This window comes from Camelina sativa, chromosome 8, assembly GCF_030686135.1.
Source record: "Camelina sativa cultivar CO46 ecotype springtype chromosome 8, ASM3068613v1".
Classification (NCBI taxonomy): Eukaryota; Viridiplantae; Streptophyta; class Magnoliopsida; order Brassicales; family Brassicaceae; genus Camelina; species Camelina sativa.
In genome coordinates, this window is record NC_141887.1 from 30,010,011 (window position 1) to 30,023,832 (window position 13,822).

Below are 13,822 nucleotides of genomic sequence, written 5' to 3' on the forward strand. Positions count from 1 at the left end.
CGTCTCCTTCAGCTTCCACGAGCTCGTCGCCGATTTATCCACCGTTCTCGATATTTTACCGGTCCACGACTTGGGCCTCAGCGACGACGCCCAAGATCTCATCTCTCTCCTCAGAAAACAATGCTCCCATTCGATGATGATTCAGTTCGTCGATCCCCGAGACGACGCCCTCCGCCGTAAAGTCGCCGATACGATCGACGCCATCAAGCGCCACCAGATCTCCCCTCATCACTCTACGCTCACCGCTATTTTCAACGACCTTGGCTTCACCGATTCCGCTTCTTTGACCGACGAAATCCAGAGACTAGAGGACGAGATACACGATCACATCGACGACAGATCCAAATCCTCTGCCGCCTCTCTCATCGGCCTCGTCCGTTACTCTAAGTGCGTCCTCTTCGGTCCATCCACGCCGTCGCCTCCTGACTTCCGCCGCCACAAGTCCTTGTCGGACGTTAATATCCCCGCCGATTTCCGGTGCCCGATCACGCTCGAGCTGATGCGTGATCCGGTGGTCATCTCCACCGGTCAGACTTACGATCGAGAGTCGATTGATCTCTGGATCCAGTCGGGGCACAGCACCTGCCCTAAAACAGGACAAGTCCTCAAGCACACCTCCCTCATTCCTAACCGCGCCTTGAAGAACCTCATCCTTTTGTGGTGCCGCGATCAGAAGATACCGTTCGAGCTCTCCGGGGAAGGCGGTGGGGGAGACGCCGGTGCACCGTGCGATGAGGCGGCCGAGTTTACGAAGATGATGGTGGAGTTTCTGATCGGGAAGCTCTCCGCAGCAGATAAGAACGGTGTCGTTTTCGAGCTGCGGGCTCTGGCCAAGTCGGACACGGTGGCCCGAGCCTGCATAGCCGAGGCTGGAGCAATACCGAAGCTGGTAAGGTATCTTGGAACGGAGTGCCCGAGCCTACAGATAAACGCGGTGACGACGATCCTCAACCTCTCCATCCTGGAACAGAACAAGACGAGGATCATGGAAACGGACGGAGCATTAAACGGCGTCATCGAGGTCCTGCGTTCGGGAGCCACGTGGGAGGCTAAGGCCAACGCCGCAGCCACTCTCTTCAGTCTGGCAGGCGTCTCGGCCTACCGAAGAAGACTAGGGAGAAAGGCACGTGTCGTAAGCGGATTGGTCGACTTGGCTAAACGGGGACCAACCAGCTCCAAGAGAGACGCGCTCGTGGCGATCCTCAACCTTGTGGCCGAGAGAGAGAACGTTGGGAGGTTCGTCGAAGCTGGGGTGGTGGAAGCCGCAGGAGACGCATTCCGGGAGTTGCCGGAAGAGGCCGTGGCTGTGGTGGAGGCGGTGGTCAGGAGAGGAGGACTCATGGCGGTGTCAGCGGCTTTCAGTCTGATAAGGCTGTTGGGGGAGGTGATGAGGGAAGGAGCGGATACCACAAGGGAGAGCGCGGCGGCCACGCTGGTCACAATGTGCCGGAAAGGAGGGTCGGAGCTAGTGGCGGAGATGGCGGCGATTCCAGGGATAGAGAGGGTTATATGGGAGATGATAGGAGCTGGAACGGCCAGGGGAGGGAGGAAAGCGGCTTCGCTGATGAGGTACCTAAGACGGTGGGCCGCCGGAGATACACATCATGAAACGACGACCGCTGAGACGCACAGCATTGTAGTCCCAACCCCAAGTAGGATTTTTACTCCCGTTTTATGATCCTTTTGCTTCTTCTTCTTCTGTGTATAAGTTTTTATCGAACCCTTCTTTTTTTTCTTTTTGATGACTTGAAAAGAAAGTAAAGTCAAAAGTGATTCTTTTACGAAGTATTATTAAACTGCAATTGTAAATGTAATTCGACAGAAACAATTGAAAAACAAAAAATAAACGAAAGATTTTTCCCATCTACCAAATGAATACATACAAATGGGATTGTGTTTTCTTTATAATTTACTGGACAAAACTAACTTTTTCAGGGATAGTGTTCTGTCTCTCATAGTTTCAATCATAAAATCATATACTATAATCTTCAAAGCTATCAGATTCACATGTGTAAATCGTTGCGTGTGTGTATAAAAAAAAGGACAAAAGAATTGGCACAAAATTTCAACAGAAAAGACAGAGCAAAATCCACACACAAGCGAGTGATGGTGATTGGAAATGAAACTCATGTGGCAAATACTAGCAACAATCTTTTATTTCTTTCTTTCTTTCTTTCTTTCTAGTTTGTTTCTCTTTTTTTTTTTTTTTTTTTTAATACTAACATTTAGGATCTTTGAAAGCATTAAATAACATCTTTTTCATTTTTTGATTAACGATTAAATTTTTGTTGGTCTGACAATTTAATGTTTTTTTTTTTTTTGTTGGGTAGAAAAAAGAGGAAAAGGACAAGTTCTTTTCGTTTTGCGACAATGTGTGGGCCGAATAACTTTAAGGCCCGTTAGTCATTACATAATCATGTATGTTTCTGCAAGAGAGCCCAAATGATAATAAGGCCATCATCGTACATACATATATTCGCAGCGTGGGAATCGAAAATCCACACGTGGACGAATGAGATTCTGGGCTCTCTGTGATGTTTTACTTGCGTTCATTATCTTTGTGTCAAACAGTCCTACTTAGGGAAACTGTAACACAATCAAAGAAGAACAAAAATTAACAACCATTTTCGTCGATACTACTTTTATGATCTCGTGCTGCACATTTCACAAGGATTACAGTGACCACTAATTAACATAATATACAAACGGACGGAGCATTAAAGAAACAAAGGTAGGAATACATGATATGATGATACAAAAGCCGGCAGAACTTTAATATCGGGAAACTAATATAGGGATATATACACTAATATAGGGATTTGTTTGATTGGTGGCACTATAGCACACACTACTATTTACTACAAAAAAAATAGTATAAAGTGTCAGTGTCAAATGTCAATGTAATTAGTGGAATTGAAAGGAGAACATAATCTAACACAAAATCAATAAAAATGGAGATAGCACCTCACCTCAACCTCAACTATACCTTTTCTTTTCTTTTCTTCTTTCTCTTTATTTTTTTATCCAAGTACGTAAAAAGACCGACCCCTCACATAATCTCTTCTCTGCCCCCTTTATATTCTCCACTCTTCTTCACTCTCTCAGTTTCTCATCTCATCTCAAAATCTCAACATCAAAAGAAGAAGAAGAAGAAGAAGAAAATAAAGAAGGCAGCTGATGGGTAACTATCGGTTCAAGCTATCGGAGTTAATCCCTAACGCATGGTTTTACAAACTGAGAGACATGGGAAAGTCAAAGAAACAGCAGAGGCAACGAAACAGCACCAATAAACACCACTTCTCTGTTCCTCCTACTCCTACGACCACCACAACGGCACGCAGTCCTAGGCCTCCTACTAGACGCTCTCCCAAAACACCACCCTCCCGACAGCCCGCCGGGAACCGTCTTCGTCACCGAGCCACCGTCGACTCTAAATCCTCCACGACTTCCGGTGACAGCACTGCCACCGGAACCGGTTCTTTCTCACCGGAGTTTCGCACAGATCAAGTTCTCCTCCCCGACGAGTCTCTAGAAGACAGCTCCTGGTTATCCAGAGCCGCAACCTTTACGCCGCCTCCGGAGCTCGAACTTCGGCCGATCATTACCAAACGGGCAACCACCGGGCGGAAGACGGCGGTGAGTTCTCCGGCGGGGGTGAGACTTAGACTGCGGTCGCCGCGGGTCTCGACGAGGAAATCAGTATCGGTGAGCAGCAGCGCAAGAAGAAGCGGAAGCGGAAGCGGGTCGTCGGCGAGGCGGAGCAGGGCGGTGGTGAAGGCGTCGGTGGATCCGAGGAGAGACTTTAAGGAATCAATGGAGGAGATGATAGCAGAGAACAAGATAAGAGCGTCAAAGGATCTAGAAGAGCTTTTGGCTTGCTATCTCTGTCTCAATTCAAACGAGTATCACCCTGTTATCATCAATGTCTTTAAGCAAATCTGGCTTGATCTTAATCTTCCACCTTAATATTCCAATTTATTATATTTTTTTTCTTCCCCTTACTTTAGTAAAAGAATAAGATGCATGTAAATTATATATATAGTATGATTATTCTTGTACTAATATAACAATTTGGATGCATGGTCGTCTAGATTAGCATATGATTGTACTTCGGCCATTCCTTGAATTATACGTACTTACACGAATGGGCGGGGCACACTTTTCTTCTACTAATCATCTTACTGTGACTGCACGGACGAAACAAAACAACTCTAGGTGTATTTTTTTTGTTTTACTTTAAAATCAAATCTTATGCGGAAGGGAGACTATTAATGTGTCAATAGTAATACCAACTCTACCTTTCTCCTCATGAATTTCACTACATCTTTCTCATGAATCTTAACTTAAAAATTACTCCCTCCCTTTCAAAATATAACATGATTTAGAGAATTTTTTTTGTTTCATAATATAGGATGTTTTAAAGTTTCTATGCAATTTTTAGATTACTTTAGTATTTTCTATTATGCAGTATTGTTTCTAATTGGTTGAACTTGTTAAAAGTAAAAATTTTTTAATCTACGTGCTTTAGTTAAAACATTCTATATTTTGAAACGGAGGGAATATAATAAATGAGATTTAAAATGATTAGAGACTCGTTAGTATGCAAGTGTGTTGAGAACTACTAGTACTATCTGCAGTTACTCGGCATGTTATATGACGTTGAGACAAAATCGATAGACACATAATAATAGTAAACGTTTTATTTATTTATATTTAGTAGATCCATTTAGACCTACGATACCGACAATTCATTAAAACAGCATCTGCGGTATTTTCATACCTAACTTTGGATATGTGTGTACGTGTGAATTTCTGGATTTCACATCTTTATGATATATATATATATATATATATATTTTATTATATAAAGCTTGATGTCAAAATTACTCATTAACAAGATCATGACATATGTCAATTGTATCAATAAGATGTTGATACGTGTCAATTCTAAATTTACTAAAAAATTTCTAATTTAGAAAAAGAATAATTTCTAAACCTATCATAAAAAAGAAATGTATACATAAGCCATGATAAATAATAAAAATAGTTGGGATTTTTACAATTAAACAAAATTAGAAGTCGGTTTGGGTTTATAAAAAATGATAAAAGTATAGATTTTACAATTTAATGAAACTATATGTCGGTATGGTTTATAAAAGATTGGTTATGGTTTAGATTTTACAATCAAACAAAATTACATGTCGTTTGGGTTTACAAAGGAGAAGTGTCAATTTTATCAATAAAAAGTTGACACGTGTCAATTCTAAATTTACTAAAAAGTTTCTAATTCAGAAAAAGAAAAATTTCTAAACCTATCATAAAAAAATAAATATATACATAAGTCATGATAAATGATAAAAAAATAGTTGGATTTTTACAATTAAACAATTATAAGTCGGTTTGGGTTTATAAAAAGGGGATTAAGGTTTAGATTTTACAATTTAATAAAATTATATGTCGGTATGGTTTATAAAAGATTGGTTATCGGTTAGATTTTACAATTAAACGAAATTACATGTCGTTTGGGTTTACAAAGGAGAATTAAGGTTTTGATATGATAATTAAACAAAATTATATGTTAGTCTGGGTTTATAAAAAAAAATTTAGAGTTTAAATTTTCTAATTAAATGAAATTATATGTCGGTTTGGGTTTATAAATTGCTTAGGGTTTAGGTTTTAAAATTAAAAGAATATATATTGGTTCAAGTTTATAAAAGAGTGGTTAGTAATTGATGATTTTATTTTACAATGATGTCAATAAGTATACATATTTTGTTACCTTAATTTCTTTTGTTTTTCTAATTTTGTTTTCTTTAATTCTTAAATATAGATATTACATGACATATTGTTCTATTTTCATTGGCTAAACTAATAAAGGATGAATATAAAAATTGTTCATATATTCTTAGATGAGATTATGAAATCACGTTTTTAAGATTTGGCAGTAATAATCAAAAATAATGATGAATATTTTGTATCTGATAAATTAAATTTGGATTATTGTGATAATTGTTACAAAAAGTTTGAAATGGAAAATACACATAAGTGTATTAAAAAGCATCTAACAGAAACAATTGTATATTCGAGTGTATTAAAACGCATCTAACAGAAACAATTGTATATTCCTAAACATAGTTTAATTTGTAATAAAATATTAATATATTTTATGTTGAATTTTATTTTATTTGATAATTTAAAAACTCGCATATCAGACGAGTCCTAATCTATTATATATATATATGTAAATTGTTAACTTTATTTTATTTTTGGTTCTGACCTTCACGTATTGTTTTGGTTTATATATAAATAATAAACAGTAGTAGTATATGCATGCATTGCATAACGCTACCACATACAAACATGAGTGCGTCACTGCGACAAGCAAAAAGAAAACAAAACGATTTTGCTTTTAGGCATATTAGTGCGAAAGAAACAAACTAAAATCTTCAATTGGGCTGTTTTTATTTATATATTTCGGTGATGGGTCACAAAATGACGAGTATATATAGAAAAAGAAGTAGCAACCTGTAGACACAAAAAACGACACAGTAATTAATGGAGATATGATGAAATAGTTCGTACGGACAAAAACATTGCTACTGTCTTGTAGTTGTATCATTATCATGCTATTAATAGTGTCATTTTGTTTCATGTAATCTTCCATGAGATTTGGTTTATTAAAGGTAAACATCAAATCTTAAAATAAAAAAAATAGCTTAAGATTTCTTAAAATATACTCTCTCTATCCCACAAAAATTGATGTTTTGAAATAGTTTTTTGTCCTACAAAAATTGATGTTTTGTAAACTTCAAAAAGTAATCACTGAAAATATATTAAATTTTGAATTGTTATTGATTTAAAATTAAATAATATTAATTTGGAGTATCTCTTTAGTTAAAGAAAAAAATATATTTTAACTTAGTAATCATTGTTTTTTTAAATATGTAAAAAATTCTAAACATTAATGTTTTAAGGAGAGACTAGAAAAATAGGAAGCAAAAAGAAATCTCATGTGATATTAAACTGACAAAAGTATATTTTTAGGTTACGGGTACCCATGGAATCAAGCATGCAGGTTTTCAAACGAAAACTTGCTCTTTGATTTTTTTTTCACAGATATACAACACAAAAATGATTTTTTTTCATTTTTGATACAAGATCGCTTAAATCTTTATTCTAACCTGTCAAAAGACAAAAAAAACCAGCACTTCGTTTTATCTCATTATCCTAAATAGAAAATTCATTATTTTTTTCGATTATATAAGTATTCAAATTATAACTTACTAAGCACTAAAACCAAACAAATAATTGTTATAAACTTAAAATTATGTTGTAAAATTATTATTGAAATAACATCAAATATATACAGCGAATAAAGCTTTAAACATGATATTTTGTGAAACATTAAAAATATTGATTTATTCCATACGTGTGCAGAGGTAAGTGTTGCACAAAAGTGACTATTACACTGACTGAAGTTCAAAACTGGGACCAAGAAAGGTGAATTAAAAGGTACCCAAAATCTATCTATCTTTTTTTTTTCAAAATGAGATATAATTATATATAACCCAAAAAAAAAAAAAGTTCCAAAAAGCTTTGTCGGGCACGCCGGCAATATACTACAAAGTTTTTTTTTTCTTTTCTCTTTTTTAAAAAAGTTTAAATTATTGCAACAAAACTTCTAAACGAAAATTTCGATGTTATCGAAGAACAGACCATAGTAGTAATACATTTTTAAACTTGGACTTACCTAAGTTCGGTCAAAATCAACGCTTACAAAACTAAGTTCTTTGATAATATGTTATATATTTATATATATTTCTTTGATTGACAAAAAGAAAAGGGATGTATATTTTTTCCTTCTGCAACATTCTTCGATATTAAAGTTCGAAATAAATATTAGTATATACCTATAATATGTTTCTTTACAGTGGTGGCCTGTGATATCTCCGTGTGATGTACCCCACCACTACGAATTTCAAAATCAGCAATTCGGACTATGTTAAATATTTCTTCAGTTTCAAAAATATAAATTATTTTAACTAAAATACACATATTAAAAAATAATTTTTTTTGTCAAAAGTTATTGTATTAATTTAGATCAAAATGTGAATAATACAAGATAGGAGATAACCATAAAAGCATATCAATAGAAAAAGAATAGAAATCACAATAAATACAATCAAAAATAATTATTTTTAAAAAATTTAACTAATTATAAGCAAAACTGCATAATATAAAATATAAAATAAATTTAAAAGTTACTTTTCTAAATATTGTCTATTATAAAATAGGGAATATAATATTAGTAATGATTTTATGACTTGACTTTTCTCAAATATACCAACATACAATTAATTTACCTGTTTCCCAGTAAAAGTGTAATATTTCACAACACAGTAAAAGAAAAATTGTGAATACTAATTTACTTACATTTATGATCTTTCGTAAGAAAAACGAACGAAGAGTATTAGGTTAGAACTGCGAGCGACGTCTCATAGACGCGTTTTCTATTTGGAATGACATATAAAAGTTGTTTTTATTCTATTGTCTCTCCTTATTTATATCACTTAGCACCTTTTTTAAGATAAAAGTTGTAACTAATCCACAAGGCACGACTTTCTTTTTTCGTGAAATATTTCTTTTTAAGTAGGGCCATTTCTTAATTACACAAGATAGACAAGTACCTCTCTACACGTCAACGAATGTATTATTTCTGAGAAAAAGAAAAAAAAAAAACTAGTACTGTATTAGATTTGTTCAAAAAAAAGAACGAGTATTAGGATTGAAATAGAAATAGCAATCAAGCCGAATACATAGTTGCAAAAATAAAAATGGCCTAATTAAGAAAATACGCAATAACCATTGCCACAATTAAAATGTCAACTTTGTGACATACTTCTGCATTAGTTTCAAAATTCCACAATCGTAACTAGTTAGATTTAGTCATGTATGTAATTGTTAATTGGTTATATGGATTAATCGGTGTATCTTAGTTGATAATTATGAATCGTAACTAGTTAGATTTAGTCATGTATGTAATTGTTAATAGGTTATATGGATTAATCGGTGTATCTTAGTTGATAATTATGAAGTAAATATACATTAGGATAGCACTAGACCGGAAATGCCTAAACCTAGCCTACTAATTTTAGGTTTCAACATTTTAAGAAATAATCTGTGAGTCTGGTTAGTAACACAAAATTAAGTTCTTTTAGGGATAAACTATTACATACAAAATAATGTATAACTATACAAAGTAACGACACACAAACGCTGTACAAACCACAACCTTCACTTCATGTGGTTGATCTCACTATCTTTATGACTTTTATGCTCCATTATCTTTGTACTAGCTTATTTAGTTACATCCCCTTATTATTTATATCCTTTTTGTTATTTTGGGATGTTGTAGTTCATTAAGAATCTATCTATTTTTGTATTGTTTTTCTACCATATAATTTTTTTGATCATTGAAATTAAGGCTCTCCCTAAAAATGAGTTTCATGTCACCAACTTAATAAAATGATATTTCCACAAAAAAAAACATTAAAAATAACATTTTTTTTTTTAAACAAACATATGTTTCATTCCATTAAAATAGAACACAACATACAACAAAGAGAGCAAAGTTTAAGGAACAACAGAGTAGGGCAATCCCCAAAGCCGATATACACTGAAGAGATAAAGATAGATAATGGTCATTGAAATTGTAGACTTGAGAGCTATGAACCAACTCCTTGCAAAGGTTTTGGAACCTGTGAGGTCAAGAAATAACAATGCTTCTTCCATGAATGCTTCAATGGATGAGTAAATGGCCACTATCTTAGATTGAAGACTAAGCGGTGTTGAAGAAGCTACAGCTGTGACCCGAAGGAGAGTTGTGCTAAGGGTTTGAGCAGGGTTAATAATGCTCTGTTTGAGGAGAGGTATAAGGTTGCTTGCGGTTTTAATCTCACGGGTGAAACGCTTGAAGATGGTGTGGTAACCCCAACTACTTTGAATTGGGATCATAATGCCACTAATCTTCAGGTTTTTAGGAGGGAACTTCAAAAAGTTGATGAGAGGCAGTTTAGCGAGCTTATGTATCAGTCGGATTGAAGAAGGGAGCCTGGAGACACATCGGTAACCACAGTTCCAAATGGACTGGATCATAATGCCAAGTTCATTCAAGATGCTAACTTCACAAGCAAGAGCCCTAGGTGATTCTAAAAACAGGTTTTCTAAAGAATTCTTCAACCAAACTAGCCTCAATGGTAGTTTATTATCCAAATGCAGTCTTCGAACAAATGGTTCCATAAAGCTACACAAAGATTGCGTAGAGTGTGAAAGAATTGAGTTCTGATCGAACCTGGATGAAAGCGGAATAAGTTGTGAATCATCTTTTCGCAATGGGCTCGAGAAGCTTAAAGGGCCGAGAGTTTGTAAGCCCACCAATGGAAATCCTAGTTTGCCGATTAGGGACGGTTTGGTTCTCGCGCAGCGGCTAGACTGAAGCGAGGTCTGATGCAGGGGTTTGGGTATCTCCGGTGGGGGAAAGGGCGTTGGTTGTGGCTTCATAGCGGGCCTTGAGGCTTCATAAGAAAACATAAGGAGCTTAAGATCTCCGGTTCTAGAAGTCGACACCAAGATGAGATGGTCGTCGTGTGCCGTCAACGGTTCCACCAGGCTAGCAGAAGATGGTCCAAGCAGATCTGCTCCTGCCATCGCCGATACCTGGTGTGGGATCTCTGTTTGGTGGGTCGAAACCCTAGATTTGGCGTTTGCTGGTTCTTCGGATAGCTTCTCCGGGAAGGGGATGGGTAGTGGATAAGAGTCGTGAAGCCTCGACCAACTATTCACCTCCTTGGATTTGAGATCGGCTATTGAAAGCATGTGGTTGGAGATAAATCTAGGGGGATTAAAAGGAAACAAAAGCTTAAAGACTACTAAGGAAAGCAAAAACAAAGAGTACAAGAAAACGGGAGGAGAAAAGCGAACTTTGCCGGCACCGGAGGAAAGCAGCGGTGAGGACTCCTCGGTTATCGTAGTAGGGAGAAAACGCGTTTTTATTTTTGCGAAATTATTGAAAATAACATTTTAATAACGTTTGTGATATTATTTTTATGATTAGTAACTTTTAAAACGGTACATTTTATCACATCAATACATAATCACTAATTAAAACCAATATTATACATATAGACGTTCATAAATTGAAGCTACGAGCTATATCTGCATTAAATAGATTGGAAGACAGTTTATATACAAGTTATGTAAAATTATAATTATCCATGGGGACGTGTTAAATACTACTAATAAAAGAAGTTGCTCGAGTGCAAATGTGCAATGTAATAATGGCGCGAAGAATTGTCGGTGAGCCGCAAGTGTAGACTCGGTCAACGACCACTTAACCGAACTTGCCTTGCGATCCGACATTATCATTTACCGGAGATTCTGCGTCTTGTGACCTTGTCTCTCCGCCGTCCAAATTCTCATTTTTCGAATTAATTTGTTGTATTATTACACTCTAAACACACCAAAAAAAAGAATACTATTACATTGGCTTTTCGTTTGGGAAGAAAGTCATTGAACTTCTCGGTCTCAATCGAACGGTTTTTTTGGGCTATTAATGCATGGTGGTACCTGCAGATGTGGTGAGTTATTATAATAGCTAGTTCTACCACAATCATACGAACCAAACATATTTGGAATGCTTTCTTTTTCTTGTTCTTTTCATCGTATTATATTTATATGGGTTAATCAGAAAGATTTAAAATCAGTTGTCATATACTCTCGTAACTCGTAACAATGCAATGAAGATGACTTGACAAACATTAAGTCGTACAGAGCTAACATTATGTTTGTCTTTTTTAGGGTCCTCCTATATATTGTTAATTGCATAATTCCTATACTAAATCAACTTAACGGATAAGGCCAACAACAAAATGGGTGACCAGTTACCACTTTGCACGTGTCATGTACTTCGTCTTCGTGCATTGTACATTAGAACTCTTGCTTTCTTTCTTCTATTTAATCATCCCATTCTGAGAGCAAGTTTCAGACATCTTATTCCACAAAATAACAAGAAACAAAAAAAGGAAAGGAAAAAAAAACAGAATAACACAAGTAAACAAAAAACAACTAATGCGGGCAAAGAAAAAAAAAAGAAAGAAGAAAGAGGCCAGTATTTTGTATTATGTTATTTATTATTTTACCTATCATCGCTGCGTCAATTGTCAAATCTTTATGAGATTTGATTCTTGTGTGAAATAATCACATTTTAAAATTATTTTCGTATTTATTTGGATAAAGACAATTACACAACCGACTGTGCCCATCACTTTTTTTTTTTTTTTTCTTCTCTCTTTTAAGTTAATCGAATAATTATATGTCAAAATTCATCACATTTTTCTACAAGATATATCAGTTATTTCTTCCATTCCAACTTGGAATTCAAAAACGTAGAACTTGTAGATGATCGGGAATCTCGCCAGTTGCCACTAAGCTAAACAATTTTGGTCCCTTCCAAGTCGTAAAACTCTTGAAATTTTCAGATTTACGTTCATAGATTTCATATAATCATATTGTACGTTAGTATGAAAAAAAATAATTAACTATATCATTATGACAGCGTAGAATCCCATTAGAATTACTGAAACATTGTTATGCATACAAATAACGTTGGCAGCCATACTTTTACTAACATTTGCGGTTTTCGTAATTTGAGGTGTTGTATAAAAACTTATTATTATTATATTTGGAATCTTTCGATATTTTCTGCCACCGTAGAGTTTTATATTATTTATAAAACCATAGAATGCACGTGTCTTTGGTACATCCATGCAAAACTTGTAACGAGAGGCGACGAAGGCAGACAACACGAGGAAAAACCAAAGCTACATGTATTGGACCACTCATTTTTTCTTATAAAATCAATGTCGTTTGTTTTGTTGTTTCTGTTTCTGTTCCACACCGTAAACTAGAATATTTGCATGCAGTAAATATATTCAAATTTCGTTTTTAACAGGAAATTAATTCAGTTTGATTTTGTACATAAAATCAGCAAGTAATTGTTCCTTTTAACCTACAAATTAACAACTAAAAAATAAAAATAAAAATTTCAATTTTGAGTTATAATCCCATAAACTTAAAAAAGAAAACACTCAGTGATTGACTTGAGTTTTTCTTACTAGTACCCAGTGGTACCCACCCTAGAAAGTAGAAAACACTCACTTTTTGTATATGTTGTTTAAGACCAAATTATTACTATTTAAGAAGATCTTGTTGTTTATTTTCTGGTTCAACCAACACCTTTGGAATATATAAAAATCATTAATAGACTTTTTGCTGCCTAAGTTATTCAATTATTGGTTGAACAACCTATTTCTCTCCGCATTAAACAAATAATTGGTATGGTATTATAAAGAAAATGTGCCATTTATAATTCAATAGTGCTAATTATCAAAACCTACGGGTTACCCTGGAATTACTTTGTATATATATATATATGCAAAGTAGTGAGTTCACATAAAAACATTTCAGCAATCACAAATTTACAATTAAAAGTTGTTATCCATTGGTGTATTTTCTTCATTTTCGTCCTATCAAAATATGATCGAAAGCAAAAATCTCTATTAGAAAAAGCTTCTTCCACGTGAACCAATTCTTAATATAGGTTGTGCTATATTTTAAGTTGTACTTTGATAGTTAGATACTAATATTAGCCAGGAAAATATGACGTAAAGACCAAGTGGGTGATACTGAGACATCTTTGTTTTAACCACAACAGTCTCATATTTTCCAGCGACCAAACATTTGTGAAAACAAACAAAAAACATCA

At 35.0% G+C, this 13,822-nt stretch overlaps 1 protein-coding gene and 1 pseudogene across 2 annotated transcripts; both read left to right on the top strand.

Moving 5' to 3' along the window:
- The first annotated feature begins 6 nt into the window (after positions 1–6).
- LOC147940636 (U-box domain-containing protein 16) lies at positions 7–1,863 on the top strand. Its single transcript, XM_087460696.1, has one exon. The coding sequence runs from the start codon at positions 134–136 to the stop codon at positions 1,676–1,678; it is 1,545 nt and encodes a 514-aa protein (XP_087316822.1). The 5' UTR covers positions 7–133; the 3' UTR covers positions 1,679–1,863.
- Positions 1,864–2,777: 914 nt separating this feature from the next.
- LOC147940637 (transcription repressor OFP1 pseudogene) lies at positions 2,778–4,145 on the top strand (annotated as a pseudogene). Its single transcript, XR_015563219.1, has one exon. The product of XR_015563219.1 is annotated as a transcription repressor OFP1 pseudogene (transcript).
- Positions 4,146–13,822: the final 9,677 nt, after the last annotated feature.

Bases quoted from the DNA above. Each gene is read 5' to 3' on its own strand.
- LOC147940636 (XM_087460696.1), top strand. From the start codon at position 134: ATGATGATTCAGTTCGTCGATCCCCGAGACGACGCCCTCCGCCGTAAA.